Here is a 17,072-nt window from a genome sequence, read left to right as displayed (position 1 = left end):
GAGAAAGATAAAAAGACAAAAAATCCTCTTAGACAATTATACCTTTGGCAATAGGATAAGTAATTGACTGAATCTTCAACAAAACCACTTACACAGTCTACCTTTAATAGAAATATCTAGCTATCTGTGCTCCAAATGGGCTCTAGGCAGCTGTTGGAATCTCAGTTCCGTGAATGTTTTTCTTAAATGTGGAAAAGAGTTAATCTGTAAATAACCAGAAAGAGAATGATCTTTTAAAATAATTGTATACCAATCAGGAGACTGATTATTTTGTATTGCTTCTCTATTTAGGCTTATGTGGAATGCATACCTCTGCTTATGAAAAGTCTCTTGCTCCCACTGCCCACCCCCCACAACCTACCTGTAGCACTACTCTGCATGCACTGCTTAGGAATGAAGCCTCCAACTGGTGATGATTCTCAGGTCTGAGGTGAAGGACTTTTGCAGCTTTTAACTTAGAGACGCCGGGAACTAAATTTGGCAACCCCTGTTGCCAGATTGCTCTCCAGTAACTCTGAATCAATCTGCTCTATGGGCTACGCCAGTGTTTTCTAACCTTTTCGACGTCACGGTACCCTCACTCTTCATATCTCAAGGTGCCCCTGCCATCCTCCCCCCACCTTCCCCTCCCAGTTCCCCTGCTTGCAACCCCCACCTTCCCCTCCCAGGGTGAACGGAAGCGCGTGGGGTGGGGGTGGGTGGGAAGTGGCTGCTGACCTTGTGGCAGGCCCTGTCCCCTGGGCCAGCTCCATATCCTTGCTGGTGCTGGCAGGAGACACCGCAAAAGTGAGGGTGGTGGTGGTAGCATTGCCGCAGTACCCCTGGGACATGCTCACGGCACCCCAGGGTACCACAGAACCCTGGTTGGGAATCACTGGACTACGCCTAAAGTGGTGTACCTGAACTTAACAGGAACATATGACAAAATATGGTTATGTTTCTGAACTACTGTAGATATCTTTTCAGTGGGCCTTAAATGTTAGGAAATGCTTCTGTTCAAACACCCATCAGGGTTTGAATGAGGTGATCCCTCCTTCAAACTGAATGGAAGGACAGATATGTGACTGTAGGGAAAGAAAGGACAGTTTAAATAATGGAAGAGAGAGAAGTGCCTGCTAAGAGTTAACTGAAGAACCCTGAAGAGCAGGATCTCTTTCTGGGAATTCAGTTTGCTTGCTGAGGTCTCTGTACACTCCACAAACAAGGCATATTCTTAAAAAAAATTACTATACAAATGGGTTTTTTTGTGAAGTGGGGTTGGGATGGTGGAAAGCTATAATTCCCAGGGAGCTTCCAAAAGCATGCATGGGTGAACTGCTATATATCTGGACAGACTGTCAGCTATTAATGTTGACACAAATATCAAAAGGGTAAGACTTTAAAAACACCACATATATAGTATTCATTTCTATATAACTGATTGATTTATTCACTAAACAATTGGCACAAGAACATGGAAACATGGCAAGAACTAGTGAGGAGGTTCATGTGTACTGAGTACAATGATCCGTATGCACCCGCTGAAAAACTGGCTTCCTTTACACAAAAGGGCAAGCGGGGCATGAGCCAGAGGATGCTTGGGCATCTTTAGTATCAAGCATATTCTCTGGATATTTTAAATACCTAATGCATTACAAGTGCTTGCTTTGCATGCAGAATTGTTGCTCTTCAAAAAAAACCCCCACTTTATTACAGCATCATACCATGCAGTTTTACTGCCTCTTATTTTTATAACATGTATTCATAAACTGTTATAGGTAGGTGTTAACACCTCAGCTCTTTTGAATCATAACATGCTCGATATTTGGCACCAAAGTATACACTCTAATTTTCCCCTTTCAAAAATCAATAATTTTTTCAAGCACGCAATTGTGCAGCCCCTTCTCAGGTTGTATATATTTATATAGGCCATTAGTGGTTGAATGAATCCAGCTAAGATCAACTGAAAATTAAGTGTGGCTGCAGCATTCTTTGCTGTGTCTAATAAGGGCTGCAGTAGCATCGCAGCATGGTAAGTCAGAGGCAAGAATACAAGTGAAGGACAATAAGGTCATTGTTGAAATTCAGAGACCCAGGTGTATTTATTTACTTCATTTATTAGACCATGTTTTTCTAAGACTGAAGGCAGATAACACAATTAAAGCCAACACGGTCAGAGCTGTTTGCGTGCAATCATCAATGTAGTAAAATTGGATTAGAAATTTGTTGTAGTGCACTAAAAAGTTGACTACTTCCATTAAAATTGTATAATACATGTATACAACAGCAATGAAACATTAGATTGCACAATTAGAGGAACAGAGTAGTCGTACGGTATACACAGTAAAGTAATGAAAATGGAGAAAAGTTAATATATCTGCAGAATTTTTGTTTTCCAGTTTGTTTAGCTTGCATTTCCAAGGATAGAAAATGTTGGGAGATTCATGTCACATTCCCTGTTAAGAGTTTGAGGACACTGCCCTTTTCTGCACAGCAAAAATATATAATGCCCTGAGAGCATTATAAAAAGTATCTTGGCAAAGAAGTTTGCATAGCTGTCTCCTCCGAGTCAATTCACAGCCAACCCAGGTTTCTAAAAAATTCACTAAACAATCTTTTTTAAAAAAGACTCCTTGAAGACATCTCCTGCTTGCCTGTGCAAACAAAAGCAGGCAGGAGATGCTTTATTTGTCACTGCCTGCCTGCTATCCCCAGCCCTTACTTTCATTTTCTCTGTAGTTGATTCCATCAATTTCTCCTGCTTGTGATTCTCCATCCCAGCTGCCATTTTGTGAAGGTTTCCTATGGAGATTTCCTCTGCTTGCAGCTCATCCTTATGTGATTTTACTGTGAAATGTACATGAATAAAGTTTGTTTTGCCTGGCAATCCTGTGCACATATTTTTCCGTTCCTTTTTTTTTTAGGGGGATGTCTGCGAAGCTACAATGGCACAACACGAGAATCTGCAATATGCTCATATTTGTGTTCTAAAAGAAAGATGGCTCTTTGATTTCTGCTTGTAGAGAAATCAGGGCACCTTTTTGTAATGTCAGAACTTGTAGCTGTTTTATGCTACACACCACAGAGTGGTGCTCTAGCAGGAGGCTAGACAATAGGAATACATTGCCTGCCTCTAAGCATCTACATCAGGATCTCCAACCTTTTTGGCCCTGAGGGCATGGGTGCAGCAATAAATGGCAGCCACAAAATGGCTGATCCAGGAGATGGAGCCAGCCACAAAATGCTTGTGACAGCTTAACTTCAACCACATAGTGTAATTATTTATGCTATGGTGGCAACTGTTGCCAAAGTAACATTTAAAAAAAACCTGTAAAGCAAAAAACAAAGCCTGCACAAAAAAAGCCCCACCTTGCCTCTACCATCTTCCTAGAAACACTTGGCGGGAACCAGAAAAAGTGTTGGGGTGTGCCATAACATGCAGTAAATTATACTTTATATAAAATAGCTTACTATGAAATTATAACGTAGAAGCTGATGTTTCACATTTTATTGAAAGCAATGTTATTTAAAATTTCCTGGGTGTTTTATATAATTGAACTGACAGTGCACTGTTAAGTCAAAACTGAATGTTATTGTTATGTTCCTAGTTTCACTAGAAGTTTGGAAGTTTCACTAGAAGCAATAATACTGATCAGCAGTGCTTCTCAATTCTGCCTCAGCTGTATATAATTGAATAATATTAGAAACAGCTAAGAAGAGTCTGCCTATCCCTTTCCCCAATTTTACAGTTTTTTTAAAAAAATTGAATACTTTGGTGCAAGTCAGTGGCTTTAGAAAGGTGTAATTCAGTTTAGGATTGCACTATGAAATACATTCAACATGATTGACAGCCACGTTCTTCAATTTTATTGGTGTGACAGTGTCTCTATATATTATTTTAGAAATAAAGCTATTTTATTTCCTAACTCATGTGTATGAGGTGGAACTGACTTGGGAATGGGACTGAAAGTTTGTACTGGGCCCAGAAAAATGAGAATTGGGTTCTGGGAAACAAAGTAACACAACACAACTGTAATTTCAGCACAACATCATAACTGGCTCTTGTGTTATACTGGCATCATGAATGGACCCATATTATTGTACTGACCTATGTGAGGGAAAGAGGGATTAGTCCAGCTGGATAGGCTGCAGCCATTACTTAGAGATACCACATAATAGGTTATATAAAATATGATATAACACAGAAATGGATAGAGAGCTTTTTCAGAATATCTTAATCCAAAGAATATCTTAGTAAGGGGAAGATCCCAACAAAACAGTTAAATAACCGGGGGGTCTGAATTCACAAACACTGGTCCATTACTACTGCTACCAGACCTTTTTCTGTCCTAGTAACCAGAAGCCAAAGAGCAGACTTCCAGACTTCTTGGAAGTACAAACAAGAAGGACTTGTTCCAGCAAGGTACACCACTTGCTGAATGAGTTCCCTCAGTTAATTTGGTAGTATATAGCCAAAGGGATCAGAACTGGATTTAGCTTGAAGCCAGCTACAGGTAGAAACACCTTCAAATTCGACTAAAGGAAATGTATTAAAATTGTGCAAGTATACAAATAAGGGAACATTAACAGTGACGAATAAAATAGTAAAACCTATACCAAAGAGGACTAACTAAACAGTAAAAGTAAATTGGTTCAAGGGCAAAAGTCAAAGCAAGGTGTTACCAAAATTTCAGTTTCCTTAAGCTGCACAGAGACCATTCAATCCAGAGGAAAGTTCCAAAATGTCAGGCCACCATAGTGTCAAACACTCAGAACTCATTTGTCAAAAGCCAAAATGGTTGAATCTAGAACCTGTTGTAAGATCCTAAGAAGCACTACAGTGGAACCTTGCTTTTGTTGGTAATCAGTTCAGCAGGAGTCGGTGAAAACCAAAACCGACAAAAACCGAGGCACCATAGGGACACCTACATTTGCAGTCCTGGGTTGCCCTCTAGTGACGCAGTTTTGATGGACACCAGGCGATGGAAATCAACGAAAACCGGAACCATCAATGAAATCCGAGTCAACTTTTTCATCAAAGCAATCAACAAAAACTGAAACGAACGAAAAGTGAGAGCAACGAAAACCGAGGTTCCACTGTATTTGCAAGGAATGGGTTGCCAGCTTTATGGCAAAAGATTTGAGATGATCAGGGGCCCATTCACCAATTAAATTGTTGCCTGATGATCTAAGATAGTTGTGTGCCCACTTGCTGACCAGATGACCTTAAGGGTCAGGACAAGATAGCAAGGCAGGATTTATTCTGCAACCATAAACCCTCTCTTCTCAGGATGACACTGCAATAATTTAATCAGTTTAACTGCCTGAGAAAAGGCACCAAGATTCCATCACCTTGAAGACCCAGGGAATAGAGCATAGAATCATATTTTTAAATTCCAGCATCTGGCTTCCTAATCAGTTGTTACAGGCCAGAGTTCTGGTATTTCTGCTAATACACAGTACAGTTAAATCCTCTCTATTATTTTTGAGCAGGCCTCAGCCTAAACCAAACTTTGAAAGATCAAGAAACTGTAAGTGGAACTCAGTTTCTTGACAAAAATACGATGGGATGTGCTACTTTTGGAAGACCTTCTGCACAAAGCTATGTTGGTTCAGTCTCATTTTCAAATATCCTGGTGAGAAATTTACTATAATTTCAAGAAAGCAATCGTAGGCTTTCTTGGCCTTGGAAATTTGGATTTGAGGTCCCCCACCCCAAGTCAATTCACAGCCGACTTATGGAGACCCTATAGGGTACTCAAGGCAAGAGTTGTTCAGAGATAGTCTGCTATTGCCTACCTCTATATCACAATGCTGGTATTTCCTGGAGGTCTCCCATTCAACTATTTTCCAGGGTCAAGGCAGAGAGTGTGACTGGCAATTTTGCCAGCAATTTTCCATGGAAGAGTGGAGATTTTACCCCTGAATAAATCACTGACATGCAGATGCATATCCTGGGGGAATGGGAGGGTTGGGCTCCCCAGGCAGTAAAAGTAAATTGGTAGGCTTTCTTGGCCTTGGAAATTTGGATTTGAGGTCCCCCACCCCAAGTCAATTCACAGCCGACTTATGGAGACCCTATAGGGTACTCAAGGCAAGAGTTGTTCAGAGATAGTCTGCTATTGCCTACCTCTATATCACAATGCTGGTATTTCCTGGAGGTCTCCCATTCAACTATTTTCCAGGGTCAAGGCAGAGAGTGTGACTGGCAATTTTGCCAGCAATTTTCCATGGAAGAGTGGAGATTTTACCCCTGAATAAATCACTGACATGCAGATGCATATCCTGGGGGAATGGGAGGGTTGGGCTCCCCAGGCAGTAAAAGTAAATTGGTAGGCTTTCTTGGCCTTGGAAATTTGGATTTGAGGTCCCCCACCCCAAGTCAATTCACAGCCGACTTATGGAGACCCTATAGGGTACTCAAGGCAAGAGTTGTTCAGAGATAGTCTGCTATTGCCTACCTCTATATCACAATGCTGGTATTTCCTGGAGGTCTCCCATTCAACTATTTTCCAGGGTCAAGGCAGAGAGTGTGACTGGCAATTTTGCCAGCAATTTTCCATGGAAGAGTGGAGATTTTACCCCTGAATAAATCACTGACATGCAGATGCATATCCTGGGGGAATGGGAGGGTTGGGCTCCCCAGGCATCACTCACATGGGTCATGTGGGCGGGGCATATTTGGCAGTGGGAGCATACCCTTGCACTGGAGAGGTAGACGGGTGGAATGGCAACTCGACTTGAAAATAGGTGGGCATGAAAAAAGTGTGCGTGGATGAGTGGTTGGGCATCTCAAGAGTAGAGCAGTTGGGCAGTTTGACAGTAGGTGGGTGGACAGGTGAATTTGTTTACTCTGAAGAATTTCAGAAGATAGGAAGAGTCAAATGTTGGGATGGGGATAGGTATATCTAGAAGGGGGGAGGTGCAATTTGAGAGCTTGCCCAGGCACCATTTTGTGTAAATATGCCCATGCTGCCATGAGCCCAGTAAAAAGCTATGCAGCTATTACTGTGCTTGCAGAACTTTTAAACCCCCTCTTGAGATACGATTTGTAACAAAGGTGCATATAGTTGCAGATATGCTTATCCTTTGTCCCATGATACAAGTGTTGAATATTGCTGCTAGAGTTGGCAGTGGTCATGCATAAGAAATACAAGCACAATATTCATGCAGCCTACATGTGGGAACAGAGTTGCGAATAGGCCTGGAGAGAAAAGTCCTTCCCGTTAAAACAGGCTTAATGGAATATTATTTACCAGTTGATAGTATTTACCTTAATGCCATGAAAAAGCATCAACAGCTGTTACTCAGCAAACCTCTGTGGCAGAGTGGGGATTCCAGCCAGGGTTTCCCACATCTTCATATGTAACTAACTACTACACAACACTGGTCCTGCTAAGAAAGAACTAAATCATTGATGTCAGTCATTGTGATTTATTCATTTATTCACAGCACCTTACAGACAGAATTTAAACATTCAGTTGTGTTGTTCATGTTTACATTTACCTTTTTTTTTAGGCTAACAGGATGGTGGGGTCACGAGTTCCAAACCAGATTTCTCATGGAAAACAGTATGTATATTATACATTTATGTTACATAAAGAGGTCTTTTATGTTTCATTTGCAACCACTGTAATTACTGCACCAGGGTAAAAGTGTTAGAAAAGGGTTCTGAAATTCCATCAATTCGGTTTTTTATCTCAGGACTGATTTTTTTCAAAAAAGGTTATGATAAAACCTTGCTCGTCCATAATATAAGCTCACACTCACATGAAGCAGAATTTCAGAAAGTGATCTTGGAATCTGTTTTTTAATGAGTTGCGGAGAAGCAAAGAAATGAAAATTGCAGTCTGAAGAACAGGATTAATTCTATTAAAAATGTATAGCAATCAGTGGTGGTGGTACAAGTAGTATTAGCATGCTCTATCTGACTCTACCCAAGGAGTTAATTGTAGGTTCAGACAAAAGGGTTCACAGTGTGGAAACATCTCCTCTTTCAATCCCAGTTTCCTCTCTTCAAAGCAGCAACGTAAGACTTTTTTTAAAAAAATCAGGAGATGCTAATTACGGCTCTTTGATGTATCATCTAGTTTGGCCGACAGTGTTTGTGGATAGTAGAAGGCAGGGGGTGTACAAGATTTTGCTTACCTAGATGTAAAAATGTAAAACAAAATAGAACTGGCTTCCCCTTCTTGATTGATTGATTTTTGAACACAGTATTTTGTAAAGATTAATACAATATTTGGGATAGCGTTCCAAAAACTTATTTTGATCAACTGTGAAGCCTGTTTGTAATATTGTGGTGTAAACTGTACCTTGGTTTTAAAGAAAAATGCTATCCTCGCTCACACATGATATTGCATGGATATATAGTGCATAATTAGTTTTTGGGTCCTCTCATTTTATCAGCCTCATGGAGCAAATTATCAAAACACAAATGCTGAGGTGCTAAGTAGATACTGGGACACATTCCAAATATGCATGTGTGAAAAGAGCACCTGCACGAATCCTTAATTCAGAATGAGAATGTGGTGTGGTGTGGTAGGAAAAGATTTTCAACTATTTCTCTCTTCACACAGGTTTACCAATCAAAACCAAAAATGAAAAAACAGGCAAAAATAGAACTCTGAGTTTTTTCCTATTCAAGTACTAATAGCCTGGCATTTCAATCTGTGAAGGATAGAAACTCTTATCTCTTCCCTCACCATGGTGCCAATCTAAATCAGGGCCTGCCAGGTGCTCTTGGCCTTTAAAAAGGAGAAACTGATCCTGGATCTTCCAGAATCTCATCTAGTGTAATCCTGATCTGCTGTAAATAAAGACAAAATTAATCTTCAATAAGTCAAATGATTAATCATGGTTGTCCACCTTTTTTTTTAAAAAAAAGTTGTAGTCTATTATTATCACAGAGCCAGTTTCTTTTGGGGGGGAGGGGGGAGAATCTTACAAACAAAATCTTAAAAACAATCTTTATTTTACAGAATTGCAACTAAGTCCTGGGATCAATGGATTTCGATTGTCAAATCCTCCCATATTATTGGTGTGTGCTCTTCATGCTAGTTTAGAGGTAATTACTTTCAAATGACTGACAAGAGTGTAAACAAATTAAGCTGCTCTGGTAGGTGTGTCATCAAATTTTGCAAATGTGTTGGTCTGCTTGAATATCCCCATTTAACTTTTACTGCAGAGATAGATTCCATGAGTATTTTCTTACCATTTTCTGTGGCAGTGTATAAAAGTGTTGTCAAGTGACAGCTACCTCACTGGTTTGAAGCACCCCAATAGAGTTTGAAATATGTAGTGTAAAAGCAACTAAAACAACACTGAAATAAATCACACACACAACTGAAACACAACGCAGGAAGGAGTAGGAGAACACTAGATGTAATAAGTAAGTCTTCACTTGCTGGTGGAAGATAGTGATACAAGGGGACATATGGGTAGAAAATATACACAATTTAAGAAGCTGTGGAAGCAGTGATATCTACTGAGTGAAAAAGGCAGCTACACACAACAGCTCAATCATGAAAATTATAGTGTTGTCAATTTGAAAGTGATAACCACCAATCTGCAGAGTCTTAAAGTAGAAGTGGACTCATTGAAGTACAGCGTAAATAAGAATTTACTCACAATGATGTCAGAGCTGATGAAAGCAATCAACAAAATGATTTCCAAAAGATTGTACAACTGGAGGAAAATATGGAGAAAACTGAGGAGGAAGTGAAAAAACATCAAGAAAATGGTGAACTCAGTTCAAACTAAAGTTAAATTGCAGGACCAAGCCATTCTTCATTCAAAATATCTCATCAAAGAGGGCCTTGAGACTGAGGAAGGTTCCAGAAGACAAAGATCCACCAAAAGAAAATTTGACAAGGAAGGTCTTGTCAGCCTTAGCCAATTATGTAAAGCTCAGTGAAGAAGACTTGGTGACAAAGACTGAAAACATCTACAGAGTCTCCTCGAAAAATCCAATGACAAAGGGACTGTGCAAACATGTTGTCATTTACTAATCCTACAAGGAAGAGTAAATTTTGGAAGTATACAGGAAATCAACAATCAATATAGAAGATATAGACATCATCATAATGAGAGAGATACCTTTAAAAGTTCTTCAGAAAAGGAAAGAATATGCTTTCTTGGTGGACGTTTTTAAGAAAAACCAGATAAGATTGTCTTGGTTCAAGTGGGAAGCTATATTCTTTACCACAAAGGACAGCAGTAGAACATTATTTCTGTAGTAGCTGCTAAAGAGATCTTCAAGAAGATGAAGAAAGAGTTATCCAAAAATGGACAGTCAGCATAAATAAAGGTTGCCCTTGAACAGATATTATGTTAAGTTTTTCACAAAAATTAATTAGGGCAGATGGGGCAGAATTGTGAAATATAGATGATAAAAGAAATAATGGTAGAAGGTAAATTAAAGGGTTTTAGAAAAGGTGTTAAATGTAATCTTAAATGTCGAGACAGTAAATTAAGAATATAGTGGGGGTTTTTTAATAAAATGTGGGCACTGCTTAATTTTGTGACAGGAAAGGCAGAGTTAAGTAAGATTTGATGTTGGGCTTGAGATTTTCATTTTTGTAAACAAGAAAAGAAGGATAAATTTGACAGCAGTTTGATGGCAAGTCATATAGTTTTATGTGGGTATAAGTCCTTGTTTGCTAATTTTTCTTTGTTTCTATCTATTTGTTTGGATGTAGACCAGGGTGGCTGGATCACTACTGTTATTTTTATTCTTTTTCTCTTGTATTAGTTTGTGTACTTTTATATATAAAAATTTAATTAAAATCTTAAAAACAAGAAAGAGTAGTGTGATTTTACAACATTTCAGATCCTGTGTTGTACAGTTTTTGAATCGTACTTCAATTACTATCAGTTCAATGTTCAGTGTTAACATTCTGAAACCAGTCTGGAAACAGGATATCATTTTCAAATATCATCATGATCTTACAAAATAAAATGAGAGCGTCACAAAAATTTCAGTGTTTCTCTTTTGCCTGGTGTTAAATTCTGCACCAAGAATTTGGCAAGGGAGCCCAATAATGCTTTTTGACAACTAATCGTGTTTGTTTTTAAACATTTTTCTATTTTTCCCCTAAACTTTATGTGACATTCAAGATAAACTAAATGCTACTCTGCTCAGACCCAGATGGTACTCATCAAAATGGGGAGGGGGTTGCCATTTAGCCCACTGCAGGGGGTCAAAGGCAATGAAAGCTCATCAGTTTCTATGGACTTGGCTTTTTGTATCTGCATAACTCTTTTGGCACAGTCAGGATTCCCTTTTTCTAATTGCTGCAATACAGTGAAATAGAGTTTGTGTCTGGCAAAGAGATGACTTTGAAAATTGAATGCCTTCTTATTGGGACACATTAAACAGAGATTAATTTCTAAAGGTAACATTAAACACTGTATATGTTAGCTCACAATTACTGTCTCTTGCCTTTGATGGGAAAGTATTTTTAATACTTTAACAATCATCTATGGATTCTATAGGAGCAGCATTTACATCAAGAATCCAGGAGTATGGATGATAGCACTGTATGGTTTGAAGAAAGAGTTTTAGTGGTCTTGAAACAGGTTGACCACACAAGGAAACCCTCTGTCAGAAGAGTTAGTAGCTTCCAGAGCCAGAGTTGTTTCAATGTTTGGAGAAAGAAAGTTTTGTCTCCTGAGATTTATTGATCCAACAGCTATTGGGAATCTGTACAGCATAGAGGATAAGGGAATGAACAATGAATCATGAAGTCCCTGATTAAAATATTTCCTCTGCATAAATTTTCTAGATGGCTTAATGGTCCAAAAGTCATTCAGTCAACCTGAACCCCCCTGCCCCAAGAATCCTTTTTTCTCTCTGTTGTGAAACTTAAGTCATGACTGAAAGTCATAAAAGCCAATGATGTAGCCAGCAGGATGGAGAGATAGCCAGAGCCTTAGATCAGTCATCAACACTTTTTATTCCAAGGGAGACATTTTGAACAGCCACATTCATCTCTTTACAGCTGAAATATTTCAATTATTAGCAATTATACACCGTTTTCCTTAGTTCCATCACACCTGCATTATGAATGTTATCAAACAAGTATCCTCTGATCTGTCCTTTTGTTTTGCTTTCCTTTGGAGTTTAAGTTCACTCATTAACTATAGCCTGATCAAAGGAACCCATGGGAAGAGACTCCAGTAAGAACAGATATTTAGCAAGAAAATACAAGCTTGGCTGCTTCCACATAGGAGCGTGAAAATCCACCCCTGCTATTGCCATCAGTAGCAACAAGTATGAATTTCCCCCCTTCCCTCACTTCCCCTTTCCCTACCTAGTTGTGCTGTACCAATACAGTGCAGCTCAGCAGAACCTCTTCAAAGTCTTTCTATCAAGATTGTCTCAATGTGCAAAGGATAATTTTAAAAAGCATCAAAGTTAATTAATTTTCAGCCTCAACACCAACCTCCGAAGCATCAAAAGTAATTTTCTACACAGTAAACAAGTTTGTATGGTAGTTTAATTGTAGCAAATTACTGTTTAGGGGTTTGTGTGTGTGTGTGTGTGTGTGTGTGTGCGCGCGTGCGCGTTTTTTGTGCCAATGTATGGCAATGATTCAGTCATTTATTTTATATGTAGGTCTTTGGTCAAACTACAATGAAATTTCTGAGAAAGAAATCCATTCTTCTTACTGGCTACTTGGAATACTTGATCAGGCATTACTACAGTGAAGATAAAGATGATTCTGAGAAGCCCTATGTGAAAATAATCACACCTTCTAGCATTGAAGAAAGAGGATGCCAGCTCACACTGGTCTTCTCCATTCCAGTTAAAATTCTGTTTCAAGAACTGGAAAAAAGAGGAGTTGCTGTAAGTAAGCAAGCAAGCCTTCATGTTAATCGTTTCTCGTTTACAGGACTTGTGTTAATAGTGTCAGAAGAGTATCTGTCACTGAAGTGATATGTCCCAACTCTTAAATGGTTTGAGAAATGATTTTGTTGTCATATTGATCCCAGTAAAAAAGATAAATATTATAAAAGATGATACCTTTTATTGTCAGCTTTCCAAGCATGAAAAATACATGAATTCAAGGAAAGTGCATGTTTCTGAAACAAGTTATCGCTTGAAATTTCTGACCCAGAGCCGAAGGGGAAAAAGTGAGACTAACAGAACAACAGATACATAGTTAGAGTTGAAATGGTCACAACTTTATTGACTACAGCTGTTACAGCTTTGGTGTCAGACCTGGCATTGGGTAAGGGAGCACCAGGAAGGGTGGCTGGTGGATAGTTACTTTCACTTTGCCTAGGCAACTAAGTAGAAAGGTGCCTGGGGCCAGGTGCCTTTTATCTCAGTTCTCTGACCTTGAGTAGTTTTGCATTCTTTCCCTCTGCATTTTTTGTAGTCCGGGATAGAACTTGGGAAGGAGAACAGGGGTGGATATATTGGGGGTGTTTGGTTATACAGCCAGAATTGGCTTTTTCCTTCTCGACAACTGATGTCTGTGAATACAGATTTTTAAACCCTGCCCTGCGACTCTGGACTCATCTGCGTCCCTGTCCCCACGGGCCCACAAACAGGGCCCTGGTTAGCCCAGGGCCTGTGCTAATGTTGACTTTCAAACATGAGGTTATGGCCCTTTTAAACCTCACTCATGCTATCTGCTGTTATGTTTGTGGCCTTGGGAATTGATTACTCGAGCTGCTGTGATGGCTTTGAACATTTATTCTTCGGAAAACTAGCTAGTTTTCACGCCATTTTAAGTGAGGGAAAGTTTGGCTAGGATTAAGTCCTGTCAAAGGAACAGAATAATGACTAAGATGAGATCCTATGATCAATGGAAGCTAAAAAGAGAGCTGAGAAGAGATAACTGAGGGGGGAAACTTGTGGAAGATCTGGTCACTCTGGGGATCCAAGGAGCTGGGCAAATTGTGATTTATTTTATATGATGTTTAATTTGGGTCTGGGGCCCTTTCCGCACAGGCCAAATACAGCACCCTGGGGATGGCAAAAACGCCATCCCCAGGGAGTTGTTCGCATGGGGGGTGCAGCTGCTTCGCAGCAGCGCCGCCCTCGCTCCTCCTGAGCGGCGCAAAGCCACTGTTTCCCAACCTCACTCCCTGAACGAGGTTTTTGGGAAACAGCGGCTTCCAAACACTGCCAGGCGAACGGCAGCGGCTGGAAGGCGCCATCCCTCCCCCCTTTCCCAATCAACTTACCTTCCCTGCGACTGTCCGGCACGTCGCTGAGGCCTGGGGACATGCCCCCCTGCCCTGCGACTCTGGAGCAGTCGTGCAGGGCAGGGGGCATGTCCCCTGGCCTCGGCGACGCGCTGGACGGTCGCAGGGAAGGTGAGTCGATTGGGCGACGGCGCAGCGCGGCGCCGTCTTCCCGGTAGTTTCCGGGACCGTTTGTGCAAACGGTCCCGGGGGGGTTGGGCTGGCGTCATGTACGCCGACCCAACCCCCAGCGTGACCATGCAAAAAAGGCCTGGGTGATGTGGTGGGATGCTTTAGAGGCTCTTGGCAGTTCTCACATAAGGAGCCAAATAGCAATGCTAGGACAATTTATAGAAGAGCTATAAGTAAATTGTTTTGCTTTGAAGTGTAAACTATCATTTCCTTTACTGACTTGCTGGTTACTTCCTTTGATAACCAAAAAGTGCATTTTCAGTGATCAGAAACCATATATACTTTATCTGCCATATGCTGGAGATGAACAGTAGTAGGCGGCCTCCATTAACTTGCTTTTTCCCTCCCTTAATGCATCTGGCTGGCCACTCAAAAATTCAGCTGTGTGGATGTTGGTAGTGTTCACATTTTATTATCTACTAGGAAAGATGTGAAGAGATGAGGAAATTACTTTGACCTGACCTACTTTAGAGTTGACAAATTCTTTCTCCATCATAGTTCCTCAAAAAAATCCTGAGTGCTAGAATTCTAGAATTCTAGGCCTCTTGGGGCCACCACTGCTCTGTGTTCTTTTCTAGATAAGTATCGGCAAAAAGCTGCCCAAAGTGGCGCCAGCCATTTCTGTCATTTCCTTCTTTTCTCAGAGTCCATTCATGAAAATTCAAACTAAGCTTGCTTTATTGTGCCCCAATGTGTCACTGTCTTATACGAAAATCAATCTGATCCTGTTCTCTGTAGAACAGAAGTAAAAGAAGCAGTATGCGCTGTTGTCCCAAAGCAAAGACAGCTGTGAATCACCCACCGGCTGCAGTTGCCTCTAGGGGTGGGATGGGTGGAGCCAAGGTGACCGCTTCCGCTTAACTGAGGGCGGAAGCGAAGCCCAGGCCATGTTGGGCAAGGGCTGACGTCACCAGGAGGGGAGGTCGGATTGACCCTTTAAAGGAGGGGAGGGCGGATTGACCCTCCTTTGTTCTGGCCATGTGCTTCAGCCAGCCAGCGATTTGCCCACCCACCTCTCCCTGGGTTTATTTGGTTGTTGCATATTTCTGTCGTAGCCGTTTGGCGGTGGCGCATGGGTAATGATCTGGAAGTGCCGATGGCGGCAAGAGGCAACCGCCCTGCCGAACCGGCAAATGGGGATCACCTTTTGCCAGGAGCGTCCGCCCGGCAGAGCCCTTCAATGGAGCGAAGTCCAATACAGGGCATCCACCCGTTGGAGCTTCACTATGAAGCAGACAGGCCAGATCAAGACCAATGCTACGCCTCACGCTTCTGTTTGGCTATGGCCAAAATGTTTATCCCAGCAAAGAGTCCAGTGTGGTTATTGGAGAGGATTAACCCAGGTGGTTCCCACCCTCAGAGGGCAACAGGATCTCATCTAGGGCTGCTGGAATGAGGCTGCCAACCAGTGGACCACTCACTTCCCAAAGTGGGGTCTCACTGATAACGTAACAATGTCACTGGCAGTGTGCTGATGACACTGCGGTTTAATGTTATGACACTTCTTCCTTTGTTCTTTTTGGAAAAAAATGTTTCCCTTTTGGAATATGACAAAAAAAATGGAATGCCACATGAACAGCCTTCCTTTTTAGGCTGCCCAGCCCCAGACCTCTGTATGCAAACATAGCCCAGAGAAAAAGGATCCCAGTAGCACTTGTATACCTTTTCCATCCTCTTCTCTCAGCCAGAGGTTGGGGGAACATTGCACTTGGCTGGCGTTATTACAGAATTTCAGTCTTTACAGTAAGCTTTGCTGTGTTTTCTGACAAATAAATGTGAAGTTCTATTAATTTATTGAATGTTTATTTGCTGCTTTGCAGTGTGACATGCGGGAACCCGATGCTGTTCGTGTTGCCCCAGTTCCTCTCTACAATTCTTTCCATGATGTGCACAGATTCATTGAAATCCTGGGATCTGCAATTACATCTGCAGAGCAAATGAAAGACACTACAGCACGTTCCTGATCTTATTGACGGTGCAGCTGTATCTTTTAATCTATTGCTGACTCAGATGCATTAATGCTTTTGAGCAATTTTTTTGTTTCAGCTCCATTGGATAGTTATTCTCAACAGATATACTATTTTAAAAAATTAAAAGTCACATTTCCACTCGTGTAGGCTCCAGGAATTAATATGCTTTATGTATTTAATGGGGATGGTCTTTCATATTCTAGATTTGCTCTTTATAATGGTCAGGCTACACAGAAAATTGTTGTAAACTACAAAACAACATCATAGTGTGGAATGAGGTTACATAAAGCTGTAACTTGTTTTGCATTTTAACCACTATAAATTCCATCAGTAAATTGTACTAACGTGAATTCACACATCTTCATTCACATCTGAATGCCATTATAACAAATTTTTGCATGGCTAAGTCAGGGCACATTCACCATGGCTGTTGTATATCAGACAACCTTGAACATAGCATATGATTACCAATAATCTATAAATTTGACAAAATAAATGTCAAAAAACTGACCCTGTCTAGCTGTTTTTTGGACTTTGAAATTTTGGATTTTGCTTTTGGGCCTAGTTAAATTACTGAAGGCTCCACTCTGGGGAAATTAATGTCATGATGTCTTGATGTTTCAAGAGAGAGAAGGGATGAGATGGGAGTCAGGCCCAGGTGTTAGACCATGGGCCTGGAATCTTCAAATTCAGAAATCCAGGGGGAGTTTCATATTCACATCCCATCTCAGT

At 40.8% G+C, this 17,072-nt stretch overlaps 1 protein-coding gene across 2 annotated transcripts in view; it reads left to right on the top strand.

Annotated features, from left to right (window-relative positions):
* Nucleotides 1–16,850, top strand: part of KYNU (kynureninase) — a 212,068-nt gene extending 195,218 nt beyond the window's left edge. For both annotated transcript variants that reach the window (XM_048487143.1, XM_048487142.1), the window contains 4 exons: nt 7,498–7,550; nt 8,961–9,046; nt 12,599–12,829; nt 16,191–16,850. In XM_048487143.1, the coding sequence (XP_048343100.1) occupies nt 7,498–7,550; nt 8,961–9,046; nt 12,599–12,829; nt 16,191–16,334 (514 nt within the window). In that variant the 3' untranslated portion in view covers nt 16,335–16,850. The remainder of the gene's footprint in view (nt 1–7,497; nt 7,551–8,960; nt 9,047–12,598; nt 12,830–16,190) is intronic.
* Nucleotides 16,851–17,072: the final 222 nt, after the last annotated feature.

This window comes from Sphaerodactylus townsendi, linkage group LG02 (assembly GCF_021028975.2).
Source record: "Sphaerodactylus townsendi isolate TG3544 linkage group LG02, MPM_Stown_v2.3, whole genome shotgun sequence".
Classification (NCBI taxonomy): Eukaryota; Metazoa; Chordata; class Lepidosauria; order Squamata; family Sphaerodactylidae; genus Sphaerodactylus; species Sphaerodactylus townsendi.
Note: the sequence above shows the minus strand (reverse complement) of the source record. Positions and strands in the feature narration are given on the sequence as shown.